The following is a 20,829-nucleotide window of genomic DNA, read 5'->3' on the forward strand; positions in this document are numbered from 1 at the left end:
GTATCCCGCTGAGGTGTTTTTTCTTGTCTGTTTTTTTTTTTATAATACATTGTGTGTAGGTACTGTTACATGTTTTTCGTGCAAGGGAAGCGTTCTCCCCGGGGAGAGACCATGTATCTGCCAGTGTACACCGGCGATGACGATCAGTGCGTTTAGGTTTTCCCCCCTATGTCCGCCCCGTTGACGGCCCCGCCCATATACTGTACTGATCGTAGGTGCGAAAATATCCAACGGTTCGCACCTTCTCCCTACAGGATCTCTCTCGAACGACCACACGCTGTGCTACCACCTTTGCCGGTCACGTTACCGCATAATAATAATAATAATAATTTACCGACACATAACAGTAAATGGGTCACGAAGTTTTATAACGTACAGTACACAACAATGTAACTTCTCGATGTTTGAATTCGCCCGTGGAAGTCGAAAAACCGGTGGTAGCGTTAACGTGGGCGTGTTTATTATGTTTTTTTACTCCAGATTAAGGGCAATACGTAGGTCACGAGGGTGTAAGTAATATTCTATTTAAAAACGAAATTTAAAACATTTACTTTTTCTATCTGTAACAGTTTTACGATTTTTCGTAAACGAGGATGGTAGAATTGTAGAAACGTCGAGTCATTCTGTTATTAAAAAAAACAGTAGGTAACTATGTAAAAATAAGTAATTCTGCGGTGTAAGTAGATGATTATTAAGAAAAATGTTTATTTATAACTTCTTATAAACGTTTGTAAGCCTTATATTACTTTTATAATCTTTACTTGTATCCTTCGGTTGTGGCCTCTATGCGTTTCCATTTACTTTTCGAGGAAAAACTATGTATTTATACCATAGGCGCATATTAAGGGGCTAGGGAAGGCTAAATCCTCTTTAATACTCAAATAGCCCTCCCCCCCCCAATAATAAAGGATTGTAATAAAATGTGTAGTTCAGTTCTTAGCGATTTTTTCACTTTTTTTTAAGATATACGAATTTTCTTTAGTGTATGGACTATTTTTTTTGTTTTAATTATGTGTAACTTGTTAACTACAATGTAGTCCTAACGGTATTGTCTGTTTTTGTGTGCAGGTTACACGGTATCCGTCGGTGCGGTCGGTGCCAGGCGGCCATATCGCCTTCGGAGCTGGTGATGCGAGCTCGGGACACTGTTTTCCACGTGCCGTGCTTCAGCTGCGTCGTGTGCTTGACCGTGCTTACCAAAGGCGACCAGTTCGGCATGAGAGACGGCGCCGTGTTCTGCCAGCACCATTATCAGCAACTTGGACCTCCAACGTTAGCGCCATTGCGGCCCATGCCAGCCGTACCACCGCCGGCCCCGGCCCAGTCCCCGTACCCTTCGCCGTCGGTCAGGGGCGTCGTAGGGATGGACTGTCCCGGTACGCCCGTAGGAGGGTTCTACAACGGCGGCGGCGGTGGAGGAAACGTTGCGGGTGGACCGGTCACAGCATCTGTCGCGCCCACGCAGCCTCGGCAGAAGGGCCGACCTAGGAAGCGCAAACCCAAAGATTTGGACGCCATGGCCGCCAATATGGGTGAGTTGAACAACTTTCGTCACTTAGAAATATATAGATAACGAACTTAACTAATAATATAGTTAAGATAACATATAGATAACTACGGCATTTAGTAAGTCCCAAAAGTCCCGGGACATTTGATTTGAAACAAAATAATTTTCAGCCCGGGAACGATCCGAGTAAAGAGACATTTTTTTAAAACTAAATTATCCGTCACTGAACAATAAAATACTTAAATTTAAATTTCGTCGAGTGCGTCATAGGAGTTGTATGCGATTAATGTAAACTTTTAGGCATATGTATAGCTTAAGAACAAACGCAATGCTGTTACAAACAAAAATTAACGCTCCCTCATAGAAAATTGTGCTAATAACATAAAAACATAATATAAGCATTACATTTTTTGGCAGCAGATATCGTTTCAGTTCTAAAACTCGTGCCAAGGTGGGGACAGACATTTTTCGTTTTACAGTGTGTGGGAACCCGACCGACATTTTCCCGTTCAAATTGGCAATAAATAATTCACTATTTCGGTTTATTTTGTTTCCTTTATGCGGTACATAAAATATGTACATATATTACATACACGATGATGTTTATACATGAGGCGTCATTGGTACTAAGATAATATAATTATTATTGAATAAATAAAATAAAAATCCGCATATTTCGATCACGGTGGATTCACGTGAGGTAGCAATAGTGTGTCCCGTGAGAATATACCGTGCAATAGTGTTTGTAGAATATAGTGTCGGCTATATAGTAAAGCGGATTGTAAAAAAAAAAAAAAAATACCGGTTATCCGTAAAGAGTGACGTTGTACGCGCACATAATATAGGTATAGGACGTATCGGCATGGCACGGACAATGTGATATTATATGGTCAATATGTATTATATATGTATAATATTTTTATTAACTATACCTATATTGTATGTGTGTGTGGCGTTGACGGTGACGGGAAAGGAACTCGGCAAAAGGTTATTATAATAAACGGCGGGGAGACTTTGGATGTATTAAGATTACAATGGAAATTCGCCGCGAGTACTTTGCGCGTGCGCGTGTGTGTGTGTAGGTACGCGATGCGTTTAATGGAGCCGATCTGACAATTTCACATGAAATATCACGTGTGCTTACATTACAAAAAAAAAAAAAAGTAACCGTATACGTTTGTGCACACACATAAGTATTGATGCGTGGGACCGTGCACGTGAAATGTCTTCATCGGCATTGGCTGGTCCAAGCTTTCACCCGAGGTCTCCGCCGCTTTGCGTTTGAGTGCTCCGTGAGAAAACCAGTAGCAGCACATATACACACACACACTATATTATGAACGTTATAAGAATATTGTTATTATGTGCGTTTCCCAGGAATCGGTTTTAATGTTTTTTCATAGACATTACACGTATTATTTTATATCCGCTCCTGACCGCCATTATTAACATTGGTTGTGACACGGGCCTTCTTCATAATATCGTATGGTATAAATCATTATCGGTGTATCCAACGAATGGGATAAATATTGTGTTGCCGAAAGGTATGTAAATCACCGATACTTCAAAACTTTTTTTTATACATGTTATCATTTTATTATCCCACGTGTGCTTAACAACCGCGTTATTTAGTACCTATGTATATTCTAAGAGTGGGTTTAATAGTTGTTTGTAGACTTATTTATTGATATGCGATTATACATAAAAAAGGGATGTCAAGCCGGCTAAATAAGTGGAAGTCTATGGAAGTTAGGGTCTACTGTGAATAAATAATGGATAATTAACGGAAAAATCAATCGTACGCTTTTTAGGGTGTGCTCCTACGCCGCTCTGCTTACTGGACATGATTTTGGTAAAATTATTTTTTTAACAAAAATATTATTTTTTATTTCTGTGGCTTAGAACTTGCCTGCGGGTTACCCGCGAATACCCTTGGGGCCGGGGACACTGGGCTCATGCCCCGCGTGCCCTTAGGGTAAAGATGACACTAGTCACTGTGTTGAAGTGTCATGCATAAGTCTGGCGATCGAGTGCCGTGGATCGTTATCGCCGATCTGTTGATATAGTAGTGCAGTAGTAGTAATGATAAATACAAACCGCATCGAGTAGTTTGTCCACGAGTTAATTAGTATGCGCATAATATTATTATTATATTCAACAACATTGATTTGCGATGTCACCTATAGAAAAGAGAAGAGCGGAAAGTGATAGTTCTAGGGAATAGGTATCTGGTTTAAACCTTTTTATGAGATGAGTAATAATAATGTCATGTAAAGCAGACCGTGGCGCCACTGCTGCCGCCTTTGTATGTATTAATGATTACTTTGAGCAAATCGGACGGGCGTGAGAAGATTTAAATATATCCGAAAAATATTTTATTTATATACATATATATATATATATAATGTATATTTTTGCGTTTAATTATCAATTTTTTTTTAAACACATATCTATAACGTGCGACGGTCGCGGAAAAGATGATCTGATACACGGTACTCTTCTGTATAATAAAATGTCATCGTGGCAAGGCCGGTTTGTATGTTATAATAATATACCATATTATGCTGTACCATGCTACATGCGGTCTGTCCGGTTTTTTTTCAAAGTCAGTTGGACCCATTTCGAACTCGATGGATTTCGTAAAAACTTATCGGGTTTGATAAAAAAATAATAAATAAACTTAATAAAAATGTAAAACAAATCTTATGTATATATGTATATTGGTATACACTATGTATCGCATTGGTTTCGATTCCCACAGTCGTCGCCGCGATATCGGATTAGTATGTAATAATAAATCTAGAGACCCGCTGACAGGTCGATGGCCACCGGATAATAACAACGCTCGGTGGAGGGATTTATTAAAAAAAAAAAAAATCCAAGAAATAATACACTCACACACACACACACGGTAGATCTTTCTATCTGTCCATCTTTACCTGCGTGTTTGCCGCCCGTCCGGATAAATTGGTGTAATGATCGATCACGACATTTCGCGTGCTCTGCATCACCGGTCCATATAGCTGTTGTATACATAAGTCTGTGGTGTGCCCGTACAGAGGACCTCCCCGAGCGATTTGAATATAGCACCTAACCGGGTACGATGATATTATATTATTTATATATACAATGTATGTTTATCTATTATCAGACGGTGTAATCGCCGTGTCGACCGGGTGTAAAACTCATCGGCTCGCACAGCTGCCTTCGATTAATAATACTTATGATGATATGTAAATGAAATACACTCGAATCATCATCGGCGGACTTGACGAACAAGCGATAGGCGTGTACCCGTAACGGGCACAAAGTTTAGAGCGTACTACGATTTAAACAGACTAAAATGATCATGCTTAATACCGGTGTTGGGGGGTGGGGGGAGGGTTCCTTTTTTTTTACCGATATACCTACCTACATATCCGTGTATACACTTAATCCGGTAATCAATTTGTCGTAAGCGCCTGGTATTTGTTTTTTTTTTTTTTTGGTCCGCTTCTCTACACACACAACCAACCATCACACGGTTAAGGCGACGGTGAAAAAAAATATTATTGAGGTATCCGGTGGTTGCAGCACCCACGGAGTTACGCCGATGAAGCGTGAAGGTGAATCGTCGTCTGTATTTTTTTCTTCTGGTTAAGATTAGATTATTTGTTTTTTTTTTGTCTGTTTGGTTACCATCTCGTTTTCGACGTCCTTACCGCGCCGACCGAGTAGCTGCGGCCGTACAGTTCTGGTCCGTGGTCATGCGGTCGGGTTTCTGTGGAAACCGCCGGTGAACCGTTTCCCCCTCAATAAAGAAAAAACGCTTCCAAATAAATAAATAAACGTGGTAGCGCTGTATAATGATGTCTACGCGATGATAATGGTAATAACATGGTATATATGTGTCGAGGACCAGGTGACGACGTCGGGGTCTGAGATCGAGGATGCGATGGCGTGAACGAGCGCGCGCCTTTGCGGTTGCGGTCAAAACGCACTGTACTTACAATATTCAGCGCGTGAACGGCGTCAAAGAGCTTTTTTGAAGAGAAATCGGCACCCTTGACACTTTGATACGGATGTATTGGCAACACCCTTGACGGGCTGTACACGTGAACCTCCGCTTTATGTATATATATAAGACTATATTATGACCAGCCTCGACGTGACCTCTGACCGTTTTCCGGACGTTGTTTATCCGTTAAGTTTACGAGCGTTATAAGTAATCATCATGCGAACCATTATCTTCATGCAAATATCTAAGGAACGGTTTGGGTATACCGCGGCCTCGACATGCGTCCCGTTTGTTCCGAACTATCGCTTGAAGTCCGCGAGTGCCCTGTATTATACTTTAATAAGCCTAACTCGAAACACTAAAAGTAGGACTAGTTGCACTTATAAATTTTGACTTAAACAAAACGTCCTTTTTAAGCAGCCGACCCGATAAAGCCAGTTTCCCGACATTATCTTCTAAAACCTTGAGGTACACTAACGTCAAGTTACAAAATGTATATATTATGTTAAAAATAAAACTGAACGAAAAAAAAACAACTCGCAGAAAACCTAATAAATTAATAATCGTTGGCTACCATAGCTGTGTTCACATCGACGACAGATTCACACAGTATCTGTTGCTCTATCACTTACAAGTTGGAGTTGTTTTCTTATTAAATTTCTGGTTTGTGTGTAATCGATTAACCGATCGCTCGGTTTTCTGTGTGTTCCGGCCGAACGACAAATGTACGCACGAGCGACTTCTTCCGTCTTATTTTTCCTCGTTATACTTAGTACTTACATCCGACGAGAACGCACCGCCGAGTACCACCTTAAGTGTGTATGTGTGTGTGTGCGTATAGTGGTACTCGTGTGCATATTATTATATTATACACACTTGTGCCGCCGTCACTCTCCGCAGGACTCGGGCCATACAGGTCGACCCCGACGGGTTCACAGATCGTGGGAACCCACGTCCGGGGTGTACGGATATATATATGTATATAAATAAATAAATATATAATATATACGATATGTATGTATAAAATCGTCGTCGTGTTTATCCGACCGCGAAACTGGCCTCGCATCTCACGTGTTGGCCGCAACTAAAACCCACAGCCCGCGTGTATAGTGTGTACACGGTTAAAAAATAATTTAATGTTACATTATTACTACGATATGTTCAGTCATTTGTATAATCAATATTATGACCGCGACCGTTTTGAACACTGACACTGTATGTATAAATATTTATTGTAATCGTATGTATATATACGGTTGGCGTCCGCTATATGGGTTGATAATTGGATCTGCTGCCGATCCGGTCCGACGTTAACCTAGGTCGTTTTATACTTTGTGTGGTTTTAGGGTTTACCCATTATTGTGTACCTATCTCTTGTGAATAAATCGTCATCGCCCATAATAATAATATTATGGACCTATATGTGAGTTCACTTATTATAGTTACGAAGCGAGGCATAGGACACGAGCGGTTGCGGTCGTCCCAAAGCCAAAGCGCTTCCGTCCGGTGCACAGTTTAGCTCGTGTGAGCGCACATCATTAATATATTACGGTCTTATATGTATGATGTTGTGTACATAATAATATATTTTTGATACTCCACCGCAACAGCACGCGAGAATGTAATGGCGTTAACCCCAAAATGATTAGGTAAACCGGTGCACCGGATAACGCGCGTGTGCGCCGTATACACACTGACTGGTCCATTATTATTGTACAGCTGATATATAATGTTATTGTGCGGTTACAAATTGGTTAAGAACCCAAAACCAACCACCGATTGTCACTACGGTAAAATTACCTTTCGCCTCGACATCAGCTATGTTAAACAGTTAATAAGTCGACGTGAGAACTAATTGCGTTTTTTCAGTTTTATGGTAAATTTCCGGTAAAAAAATTAATTATTATTCGACCAACGCCTTGTGAGTACTTCTATATAATGTACTTACAGTCTTAATACATAATATTATAAGCCAATATACACATATTATAGTGTTAACACGTCTAGACTGTAGGTAAAAATTATTGTATTACTCGCGAAGGTTAACGGGTATTCGACGGCAGCTAACAACTGTAAATAACGCTTAGCAATTTATTATACATTTTGGTTGACTAATAAAACGCTCTGCGTTATCTGACGGTTGCACATTTGTCGAATGTCTTTAATGAAATAATAGTAATAACGATTTCAACATAAAATGAACGCAGGTGTCTTATTAAATAGGGAACCCATACAAATATGGGACTTGAGTTTTGCATATTCCGCTGAAAAAAAATACACAGTTGCTGCATCAATTGAAATTATGGTTAACATGTGGACACAATAAGAGCGTAGTTGGGGAATAACTAAATGAATAGTTGCTCCTAACATTTAGTTGGCTATTCAACTATATATATTATTTCCTTGTAAGTTCTCGATGAGTACCTGATAGATAAATGCGGACTGCGGTAAACGTTAAAAACAGGTATAAGCTGTATTTCGCAGCGTTAAACGTATAAAATCGATTATGTTATATCATCACACTTTTCCATTTACTTTTAAAGTGTCTGGCATTGTTGTAACCGCAAAATTCGCGATCCTCAGACCCGAACGTCCTCGTGTAGGATTATATCGCCTCTGCGGTCGCACTCGTTTGGTCGATTACAATATTATTATTCTATTATTATACACTACGGAAAACTACTTTTTTTTTTCAGCCAATCTTACGGCCTGCGTTGCGTGTTAGACCCGCGTCTCCGAGTCGGAGATCAGAGGAAAAACGAGAAAAACTATGGCCGCCGGGCTACGGGTTATCCGGATGAACTCTACCGGCTCTGTATTATCAGCGAGATGACTTAGGACTGACCCGCAACGTAGCACACCTTTATGTATTACAAACTCTCTAGCTGTATACATAAATTAGTATTTCAATGTACCTATTGCCAGAGCACATGTTAACTGAACCGAACGGTGCACGATGGGTTTTTATCTAATCTGTCGGTACAAAAATTCCCGCGGCTTGCGTACTCGCAACAAACGCCTCATGTTCGCATTATACGATAACTTAACGTTTAGATTATATTTATACAGCACACACATACAAATGGGTGTGCTATAGGAGAACTTTCGATAACCTCGCATGGTTTTCGGACACATCATATTATTTTATAACGCGTTACAAAATCGCGGTTGATCACGAATATCGCTCCGAGTTCAGTGATGAAAATTATTCTCTTGTTTGTGTGCTCTCACAATTCAAAATTGAACTGTAAAAAAAAACAACGTACTCAGCAACCCTAGTGGTGAGGGGTTGGGGGGAGCGAAAGAGTAAAGCAGTCCACCACCCCCTGCTGCCGGTTGACGGTCCGTAACCGAATATCCCACGCGAGTACTTAGGTACTTCTAAATAATAATAAAAATAATAGAAAAACCCAAACCAAACAATAAACAAACGCTTCTGCACGGTTATTGAAAGCGTTCGACAACCCTATTGAAAATGCTCCTGCGGTGGCTTCAATTATTTTTCTATCGTAAACGGCCAGGGTTCTAAAAAAAAAAGGCTGAACATATTTTGTTTTGTATTTATAGTGGGTAAAAAAAGTATTGAAACATTGTGTTTTTTTCGAATTTCCAGTTTAAGGAATCATTTGTATTTAATTACTGTTGTATATTATAATAATAATTTATATATAAACTATTTCTATGCTGACAAAAAAAAAAATTCAAACTGAGAGATCTTAATAATAATAATTAACATAAATTAGTAGTCAATAAAGTATTGACACAGTCGAAGAAAAAAATGCAATTACTTTTTAAAATATGAAAGATGAAATATGCCCTCCCTTAGCTTTAATTACTGCTTCTAGTCTCCGAGGCATCGAATGTACTAGATTTTGAGTTGTTTCTCTGGTAATTTCCTGCCATTTTTCTTGGATTACTCTCTTGAACTCAATTTTTGACGAGCATTTAATTTTGCGAATTTCTATACCCAATATACTCCATAGATGTTTGTTGGGATTAAGATCTGGTGACTGAGGAGGATGTTTCAGTTGCCGTGGTGCATAAGACAGCAACCAATGTTTAGTTGTATTGGCTGAGTGCTTTGGATCATTATCCTGCTGAAAAATAAATGTATCTCTCAGCTTTAATTGATTGAGCAATATTAGCGGCCAATTTCGGAGCACTAATAGTAGGATTTTTTGGAATTTCATTCGCAATTTTGTGTTTTTCTCTCGCAGAGAATATTTTAGTACGTCCCGTTCGCTGTTTATTATTAATATGACCAGTTTCTTCATAGCGTTATATTATCCAACGTACTGTAGAAAAGTTTAATTTTAATAAATTTCCAATTTCTCGGTAGCTCCATCCTTGAGATCGTAAAAAAATAATACGATCTCGTAAAATAACGGAGATTTCTGATTTATTTGTAGACATTTCAATAAGGAAGCTTTTTGTCGAGTTACCTGTAAATTAATCGACTGAGGGACATTAAAATAGTCGTTATAGAGCAGAAGAACGCAGGTTTAAACAGAGCTTGGATATGCAGAGACACGTTTAAATTACGATTTAACCGGCGTGTCAATACTTTATTGATTACTAATTTATGATGATTATTATTAATATTAAGATCACTCAGTTTGAATTTTTTTTTTTGTCAGCATAGAAATAGTTTACATATCAATTATTATTATAATATACAGCAGTAATTAAATAAAAATGATACCTTAAGCTGGAAATTCGAAAAAAACACAATGTGTCAATATTTTTTTTACCCACAATATAATATTATAAAATATAGATACGATTGTCGACGACCTCTATGCGAAGTCGGCATATTCCCAGCTTATTATTAAAGTCAGTGTCAAAAATGACCCTAAGTTTTTTATTGAGTCATGACGTTGATTGTGAGTTTATGTTAACGCGGCTTAGCCTCAATAATATAATGTATGTTTATATTCCCCTTTTTTTTTTCTTTTTTTGTATTTTTAATCGGAAACCATATGCAAAATCAGAAGCAATAAAACTCATCGAACCTTGAAGGTCGCGCCGTACACACCACACGAGATATCATCAGCGTTAGGTGTATGTATAATATAATGTATAACATTGTCAATGTACATGTAGTAATAAAAAAAAAACAAAAAATCGAAACAATATGCGCGTTGGCATTTTTTTATTTTACAAAATAAAAAAAAAACAAATCCAAAATGCACAACCTTATATTTATTATACTTGCACGATAAAAAAAATATTTGTTCGTGAAGCTACACGGGAGTAATGATCTATATGGTACAATAATTAATATACAACGAAAAATAAATTATTTAAATATTAGTTGGTGTATTTTAATTTTTTTATTTATCGTTTCTGCAGACATGAACTCCAGCGATTCTTACAACATGGAAATGACCTTCGGACCGAACGGTCTGTCTTCGGGCCCCGGCGGCAACGGAGGATCCGGACATCAGAGGACCAAGCGAATGCGCACCTCTTTCAAACACCATCAGCTGCGAACCATGAAGTCGTACTTCCACCACAACCATAACCCAGACGCAAAGGATCTCAAACAATTGTCTCAAAAGACGGGCCTGCCCAAACGGGTGTTACAGGTAAATGCGCATAATCATGATATGTATAGTATTGAACGTTTTTACAATATATCAGAATTGTCTGACTGTATCGTCTTGCTAGAAAAGAGGAATGAACAAGCTATAACTGCCAAAATCATTTTGAATTCAAAGCTTTCGTTGACAGCTGGGTGGGGACAGAACGACTAGAAAAAAAAAACCTAGCAAATTTTGTTTAGAGTTTCTATATTAATACGAGGGTGTATCATCAGGCATAAATAACACTCCATTTTAATAATAATACTACGTTTTTTTCTTTGCTATTAGAGCGAGGAAATATTACAATTTAACGGACGGGAGGGGAGTTGGCGGTCGGACGTGCGTGAAAAAATCGTTTGGAGACAAGTAACTTATAATTTATTCGGGTCGGCCTCGTGTGTGTATATATATATATATATCTCGGCCGAATGCATAAATCGTAGTCGAGCCACCGAATGAAAAACACAGACAATCATACGGCAATAAAAATATAAAGCAAGAACCTAATGCGCCCGAGTTATTTATGATTCGGCTCGGTTTTCGCTTTCGACAGCCACCACCACAGTCGTTCTTACCCACTTACATTATATATACCTATGCGCCGTGTACAAAATTACACTGTAAACACACAAGAGTAAACGATTTATAGTATTCGCGTGTTCTGAATGCATTTGGCGCGATGAAACGTCGATGACAGCCGACCACCGTATTTGCATGTTCTGTGGTCCTTCGAACCGGACTTACCTGTGTGCACAAGTAGTACTACACTATGTCCTAAAGTAAAATACTTTACGTATAACGTCGGTGGGTCGGCGATGTTGTTCAATGAGCTTTTGGTTCGTTATGTTGGCAATACCTATAATTGTGGGGACCGTATAGAGATGGTGACGATAATTGTTAAGGTTTTCTTTAAACTATTCATCACCGTTGTAAATACGTTGTAAATAGTGGTCAATAAGTAGTAAATATGTAGTCAATAGTAGCATATTAACTCTTCACATTATTACACATTTGGAAGGATATTGATATAAGGATTGGCATATACACACACGTATTCCCATGTATGTATAATGTTTTAGTAAGTCGTCGATAAATGGGTACCGGACGGACGGGGCGATAAATTATTCATCGTTCAGAGATCACATTCCGAATTTAAAAGGGAAAACACAGACGGTCAAATTGTTTTATGACCGCGTTCTCATGGTTAAATTTTACAGAATCAGTAACCGAGCCGGGCGTATACGATCAGTATCTTTTCTGTATTGGGTAGTTACCTATTACCTAATCGTTTCATCTCGATTGAATTAAATTTGTTGATAAACAAATTATACTCACTTGAATCATAAGAACTCTATAATATACAGGCTCTTCACAAAATAAATCCTACACTTAGCACAATTTCTATACGATTATAATAGTAAACCAAATTATCTTGTATACATATAACCTGTAAGCGTTCTGGCAACTTATTGTAACCTATAAAACAAAATTATCATTGATCTTAAAGATTATTTTTTATCAGTTAAAACTAGCTTTTTTATTGGTCCAGTGCGGAATGTTTCAATTGCGAGCTACGCTACAAAATAACAGTCAGCTTCTCTTAGTATATATATATATATTTATATTGCGCCAAAGCCTATATCATATAATATGTTAAGACCACCGAGAAGGGGAAATATGTGTTTGGCGTTTTGTTTTGACCATACTTTGTTTTGTACACAAGCGAATTATTTATAATAATATCACTTGGCACGCTAGCCAATTGCGATTTTTTAGCGCCGCCAACAGATTTACAAGCGATGGCGTCGGCTTTTCAAAGACTACGATTTTTTTTGTTTTGGCTTTAACTCTTTTTATCAATGTTTAATTAATCAAATACACACACAAGACGACGCGACATCGCTGCTTGGTCTTACACACCAGTCATCTACATGCAAACCGCCTGTCATCTGTGAACGCGTTTTCTAATATATCAGCACGGTCTTTGAGCCTTCACTTATATAGTGAAGTCAAGCTACTTATCAATTTAAAAAATATTAAATTGTAATTGCATATACCATAATTATACAGTATAATTTTTTGTTGCTTTCGGATTTACTGTTTTTTTATGCACATATAATTCTACAGAAAAACAAACCTACTTACACATATTATATTTTTAAACAGTTTACAAGAATATAATATATATCCATGTATCTATCGGTGAACAATCTTTATATTATCAGTGCAAACGGTATATTATTCTTGTTTTTTTTTCTCTACCGACGTCGCATCCTTTGTAAGATGCGGTGTCTTCTCTGGACTCCGGACTGTATAGATATATATATATACATTTTATGCTTTCTATAGCCGGTACGTTCTATACTGTACTTATTGCGGCGGTGCTTACATACGTATATGTGCACGTCCCGCAAACACAATAGGCTGCGAAGATCTCTGGAGGAAAAACAAAGATTGCGTTACACACACTATTCGCGTTGTGGCTGTCGCCAATGGAACTGGTTTGTCGGTCGTCGTCCGGTCCGGAAAAATGGCAGGTGCTTTGCCGCATATCTCGGCCAAAGAGAGAGAGCAGGAGGCGGTAGCCCAACGGACGCAGAGGAAATAATAATAATAATACAGCAGAAGAAGGGTTAAGAAGAATAAAAAAAAAATAAGAGAAAAGAAACGAAATAACGTCGTCCATTTATCAATGTTATTCCGTTTGAAAACAATGAAACAATCCACGACGGCAGCCATATGCCGGTCGTCCCGCAGAAGCTTCTTCCATCACCGCCGCCACCGTAGGACGGACAGTATTATGTACAGTTAGACAGAGAGCCGGAGAGAGAAAGATGTATTAAATAGCGCAAAAAAAAAAGAAAAATGATAATAACAATAAAAAACCCGTTTGGCCGTTTAACATTCTATTGGCGAGGTTACGTCCACCTGCGATACCTTTGAGCTTCTATTTTTTATTTTATTTTTTCCCTATTATTCGGTTCGCATTTTTGTTATTTTTCTTTACATATAAACATACGGGGGGGAGGGAGGGGGTTCACCTCCTTCGTCATCTCTCCCGCCATCAAGAGGCAATATGATTTTTTTTAATACAATTTTTTTTTTTGTATCCGTTTGCTACCATTTGTCCGGCGGCGACATGTTTGCCGTGCGGTCGGCGCTTTTGATGCTTTGCCGACATCGCCGCCGCTTATATACATTTATATAAGTCTTACACAAACAGATATATATGATTTCGTATGCCCCCGCGTAATTTGTCACAACCGTACATGATTGTCCGCTTGCACTGGGAAACCGGCCGTCGCAGGGTTCAAAACAACACAACGACCTATCGCGCCATAACGTAATGGCCGCCGTTAGCGATAGTATATAACAATAATGATAATACAATTATATATATATACCTCGTGTATGATAATATCATTTTTCTCATTTTTCCCGGCAAACGGTTTTGGCATTAAAAAACCACCAACCAGATTGCCTACCAGAACCGTCTTAGGCTGTGCAGGGGGGCCCTTGGGCACGCTGAGTTTGGAGGCTCTTTAAGAAAACCAAAAAAAAACAATAACGTTAAGATGAAAATTGTATTATTCGACCGGGGGCCCCAGGCTCGTCCCCCACGTGCCCTTAAGATAAAAACGGAACTGACTTGTTTACCATAGGCCGCCGCCTTTCCGATATTGGGCTGTGCGTTTACCGAACCTAACCGGTTTTTCATTCTTGATAGGTGTAATAATAGCATATAGTATTGTACATAATATAGGGACCCTGAAACGGTAATTAAACACCCGTTTGGACGGCCTTTTAAGTATGCGAAAACTGTCGTGTGGGCCGCTCTCGTTGTACGCGGCCGGCTCGAATGCAACTAAAAACAATTATTATTCTGACCGCCTCTATATTGTATAGGTAATAAAGTTAGTAGCCTGCAAGTAATTAGCGGTTGGTCGGCATTTCTATTGCGCGCCGGTAGTGTTTACAAGAGGTAGTCTATAATAATAATAGTGATAATTAGTGACCTTGTCTTTTGTGATTAATTTTTGCTCGTCCTCTGCCAATCGTGGGAACCCATTGTGAACGCGCGAACCGATTAATTTGATACCGACATCGACACATGTTTTTTTTTTTATAATCTTCCACTGCACACATGTAGTATGTGCAATATATTATACTATACCATAGTATGCATTATAATGCGTATTTACATGAGCTGTGAAATCAGCAGAGTCGGATCGATAACCATTGACGTACATCGTCTAGGGCGTAGGGCCTAATACGCATCAACGTCTGTCATATTTTTTTTTTAAATAAGACTGTATTAAAATGTCAATAACCGTATCAATATAAGATCACTGGGAGATAGAGTTTTGTTTTTTTTCCTTTCTATACTCTGTTCAAAATGAGATCGGAACAGGGCGGCGACCAGTTTTCGTACAGTTTTCGATAGAGTGTTTTTTGGGCGTTTAATTGTTATATCCCTCGCGGTGTTCTTCGCCCTAACAAACGCTTGCGATTCAATTATAAAAAAAACCGACCGCAGGCTCGGTATACCTTTATATCTAAACAATATGATATGTATACGCTTATAAGGAGGGGTGCTATTTCTGTCACTCCAAAAGACGTCAAAGAATGTCGTCGACGGAGAAGCGTGGCAAAGGGACCGCCATAGGTCCCGGCAATTAGGCGCGTCGCTTGTCAGTTCACCGCTGGTCGCGCATCATTATAATAGTATGTTATGATATTATTATCGTCACTACTACAGCAGAAGTATTTAAGTATTTGTATTGCCTAAGTTAACACGAGTGCCGCGACACTGTCGTAAGGCACCGCGAATAAGTTCAGTTAATTAGTGTGGACACGATCGACGGCCGTGACGGTTATCACGCCCTATCTGATATACCGTATCCATGCGTTTGTGTACTTTATATAACATAATAATATATAGACTTAAGAGTGATGATGATAATAATAGTAATAGTAATAGTAATAACAACGTGTAAGATATCAGAAATAGAAAATGTTCTTTTGTGGCTTTTGTGTGCATGTCCCTATATTACTATACAGTATTATATAGTCACTACTATACGACCATGTTCGGTATTTGAGCCTATGAAAAACACTATAAGAGCATAATAATAATATATACGACATATGCCCAAGGCTGGTTGAAAAAGTGAAGTAATTTTAGCTTTATAACTAATTTTCTATAATTTGTAATTGTTCACCTTGTTCATAAGCTGCAAGTAGCAATAATTTCTGGTTTCATAACATTATCGTTGTAAAATTACATAATATTCACGAACTCTCGAAAGTTTGTCTAATAACAAAATATATTATAAACGAGGTAAAATGTATCAGAGATGGATGAAATACCCGGTTCGATTTGTACATATATACTATATGATTATGAATGGATCAAATTGTATCTTCTAAACTTACTCGTTTACTCCAGTCTATGCGTACCCAATTGTGTTTATACATCTGGTTAGCCGTTAGGTTTGTTAAGCCGCGATTTTACTGTGAGAAACGTGAGTGTAGCGTTAAAATATGAATTGTTTTAATTATTACAATAATTATACAGCCTTAGGTTCATCGAGTACCTCGGCGTGGAGTAGATTTTCAGATATTATAGGTACTGTGTGGAATCATGTTAAGACCTAATAGTTTGCCATTCTTGTGTACCGGAAAGTAAAGAGTATTATTAAGATTTCGAGCGGAAAAGTCTCATATCGTGCTGCACACCCAGGTTGTTCTTTGAAGAATCCGTCACTCGCGGGTCGACGCCTGTATAGTTAAAAATAGTCCCGTCACCAATTTAGCAGCGGTGTATCCACCGTTCTCGATTTTTCTACCACAGCAATGAGAATATTTCTTCTTTTTCCGAAAAAAAGAGCATATAATAATATACATATATATATATTAAGCATAATCATTATTCTCAGTTATTTTTTTTTACCGTTCTGTCCCCGCCCCGCTCTAACAGAAGTGTCAAGAGTTGGCAGACTTCCCGGAGAGGGCACCTAAGATTGATGGGAACGTCCACTAATCTACGCGAACCGAAAACAAAGGGACTGTTTATTTTGGACGGCTCTGGTGTAACAAATTGTCTTCACCGACCATTTATCGTCGCGTTTCTGTATAATTGTTATTATTATACAGCTAGTTATAAGTGTGCTTTTGTTGTATGCGATCTTTTTTAGAACGAGAACGGATCGTCGCGTCGGTCGTGTCGATACGGCTTATTCGCCGGAAAACCACTCTTTTCCGGATGCACGCACGATCCTTGTTGTTTTTGGTGGTTTTTTTTTTTTTTGTTCATCCATCTCCCCTTACCGTATTAAATAGGTACGGTTGTATAATTATTATTGTCGCCAGCGTTATGCCACGAGGTCGTACTATTGTGTACGATTGTGCCATATTGTCCCACATGGATATTACATATTATATTATTACTATGCGATAAACGGCCACAAAGCGATCGGTCATCGACACGAGTGCAGTTGTGTATAATATAAAAATTCGCAAAGATAAAAATTACAAAATAATGTAAATAAAACGGTAGCGTTGACCGCGACGATAATAATCTTGTATTATTTTTTTAGCGTTTCTTCCCCGTACGTGCGTTTATTCTAACCAAGTATTTTAGAGGACCGCCTATTCAATATATTGAGTTGGGTATAGTCGATTTTTCGAAAATGATTAAGTTTAAGTGAAGGGTTCTATATGTACAGTTAGACATTAGACACGTTTCTAGGTTCGTTTTTAATTACTCTCGTTCAATTCTACTCACACTACCGCTATATAGTACTTACAATTGGGATATAATAATAATATTTATAGTCGACTCAGAACTCTAGTACACTGAGACGAATAGTCATTTACACCGGGATCGTTTCAGTACAATTGTTTTAATCTTACATTTTTTTTTTTGTTTGTTGCATAGGTGTGGTTCCAAAACGCACGGGCAAAGTACAGGCGGACGGCCACCAAGCAGGACGGCCTGGGCAGCGGTCAGTTATCCGCGCCGGCTTCCATCAAACCGGACAAGAGCTGCTCGGAGAGTTCAACCGGGTCTACCGGCATTGAAGCTGTCATGTACCACCAACAGCAGCAGCAGCAGCAACAGCAGCAGCAACAGCACCACGGGTCCATGCAGATGAGTAGCCCTCGAAGTTACCTGGGCACATCGTCGCCCATGGAATGCGGTTCTTAAATCGAAAAATAAATCGTTGTCCTTCTCACCCCTATATGAATGCTCCCCCTGCCGTTTCCTCGTAGAAATCATAATTATATATTAGATAGTTTTGAAACGATTCGAATCAACATCATTTGGAAGGAACAAAAACAAATCGTCGTGAGCCAGTTTATACGTGCAATATTTTCGATATCTATATTAAGTTGTTGTTTATTTTATGTTTTAATCAAATACCTATTTATATTGTTGAAAGTATAAAAAAAAAAAAGTTGGAAAAAAAACTAATAATTTTTAGTTGTCAATAGTCGTTTGCCAGTAACTTATATTTATATACCTATATATTATATAATAGATTAACGAACTTTGTGTACATAAAACAAATATTATGATGACTGTATATAAACTCATTTACTTATTAATTATAATTGTTCTTACTTCCTTCGTGTCTATAAGAATTACAAAACTTTTGTAAAACGTGTACATTTCTCCAATAAATAGTTGCGGTGACATTTAATTAAAATTAAAAATGTTGTTTTATTATTTGATTAATTAATATTTTACAACACTAATAATAATGAAAATATGAAGTAACGATAGTAAAAAAAGGGCACATCTGACTTTTCCTAAAGATGTTCTTTGGAGAACAAAATTAAAATTCATTTTTCTATATATTCTTTAGAGTGATGTTTATTTTTTTAAATAGGAAATAGGTTTCGTTGACAAATATTATAAGCTCAAAAACTTGTTTTAAATAATGTCACTTACGGTAAGTGGTATTTTAGTACTCATCGTTTCATTTATAATATCATAACTTTTATTTTGTGGAACATAATCCAAACAATAATTATATTAACATTTTAAAAGTTCCACTGTGATGTTTTAAAACTTGAATTTTGTCTTTAAGAGAGTTTTGCATAAAAAAAATATAAGAATTGTAATGGTTAAAATGTGTTGAGTTGATAGTTTTTTAAAACGTTAAGTGTCAATCCCCCTCCGGCTTTATCCGTTTCGCGCCTTTTTATTTTCCAATCATAATCTTTGGATGAGAAAATCGGCCACAAAATAACGTCGTTTTTCCACTTGCGTACAAACTTATAGAGGCGTATATTTTTATGTAATATTCCTGTTTTTTTTTCTGTTCACTCAAAGGCGGTGCACGAATAGTAGGTATAACATCAAACGCGCACACAAATACGCTTAAGTATTTGTTGTGTACTCATCGACCACGGCGGTAGACTCACGTTTTTCCTCGTGTAGATAGGTACTCTATACTTAGGGTCCTCCGGTTCATTCTATGCAAATATATTATACATACACGGTGTGTCGGACGCGTGTGCTCAAGTACATATTATTATACAATATATATATATGTATAGATACATAATAATACTCGGTGGACAACTGACAGGGAGCGCGGGGCGGGGACTACCCGTTCACGATCTCAACTTTGCGCTTCCCCGGTATTTTTTCTTTTTTTCTTAAAACGTTTCTTTGCTTCTCTATCAGCCCAATAGTGTGTATGGCCACGACGACGACAATGGACACGCAAAAAGTAATATTCTACCGCACATACATATTATATGTATGTATGTAGGATAGGGTGGCCATAATATTATATTTTTATATTATATGTATAATATACACAGTGACATTACAGAGGCGGCGAACAACGAATGGGCTGCTAGCATATACATTATATATTATATACACTGGGCACAGAGAGAGAGAGATGATACCGACCGATTATATAAGGCAAACCGCGTGCGCACATTACAATAATAATAATATATTATACATGTAATATTATTCCATTATTGTTTGTCGCCATTGTTTTATCCACCGCGTGCCTATTGTTGTGTATAGTGCGTTTCCTTTTGCCTCTTCTGGCATAGGAGCTCCTTCACACACAACAAACGCACGTACGGGATAGGTAGGTGGTTTTTATTTTACTATGACCTCTCTTTTATTATTTTTTTTTTGTCGGTTTTGTTTTGCATATCATACGACTGCGTGTCGTTTTTTTTTCTATCTGTAGGTATATACATATGCGCATATCGCTGATGCTGCCGTCCCTGCACACATTATAATAATATAGGCGTGTGTATATATTATTATATTTTATTATATTCAAAATGAGAGCCGGCGGGTCGTGAGAACCGATAATAATCGAGGGGCGCCTCTGTATACCACAACACTATAGATGTCTCCCTCAACAACAACGGTATACGGGACGCGTGCTGAGGTCTCCCGTCTCGCTCCCTACTTATGGCTCCTCCGTCCCCCCTCTCTCTTTCGCCATGTCATTCAGCGCCAGGTCGCCGAGACAACTGAATTTTCACCATTATATTATGTAGCGCAGGCACAACTCCATTATATGGCTATTATAATAATATAACGTGCACAGAAAACCGTATAAAGTTGAAGTAGGAACACGAGAAAATTTACAGTCGTAGAATAACTAGATAAATAATTAGGCCAACTAAATGTATAGCTGATTTAACTAAAACATTTATATGGACAAACTAGCTACATATTTAGTTATTCCAAC

General features: G+C 38.1%; 1 protein-coding gene across 2 annotated transcripts in view; it reads left to right on the forward strand.

The window, feature by feature from the left end:
* Positions 1-18,734, forward strand: part of LOC126840505 (LIM/homeobox protein Lhx2-like) — a 39,172-nt gene extending 20,438 nt beyond the window's left edge. The window contains exons 4-6 of one of the 2 annotated variants that reach the window (XM_050576298.1): positions 1,069-1,532; positions 10,857-11,092; positions 18,030-18,734. In XM_050576298.1, coding sequence (XP_050432255.1) covers positions 1,069-1,532; positions 10,857-11,092; positions 18,030-18,299 — 970 coding nt within the window. In that variant the 3' untranslated portion in view covers positions 18,300-18,734. The remainder of the gene's footprint in view (positions 1-1,068; positions 1,533-10,856; positions 11,093-18,029) is intronic. The other variant, XM_050576297.1, reaches the window with a different exon arrangement.
* The last annotated feature ends 2,095 nt before the right edge of the window (positions 18,735-20,829 follow it).

The sequence above is a fragment of the Adelges cooleyi genome, unplaced genomic scaffold, assembly GCF_023614345.1.
Source record: "Adelges cooleyi isolate 19-005CV unplaced genomic scaffold, UGA_ACOO_1.1 ACOO_flye_CR_arks_rails_tigmint_CR_PRNA_376, whole genome shotgun sequence".
In the NCBI taxonomy this organism is placed as follows: domain Eukaryota; kingdom Metazoa; phylum Arthropoda; class Insecta; order Hemiptera; family Adelgidae; genus Adelges; species Adelges cooleyi.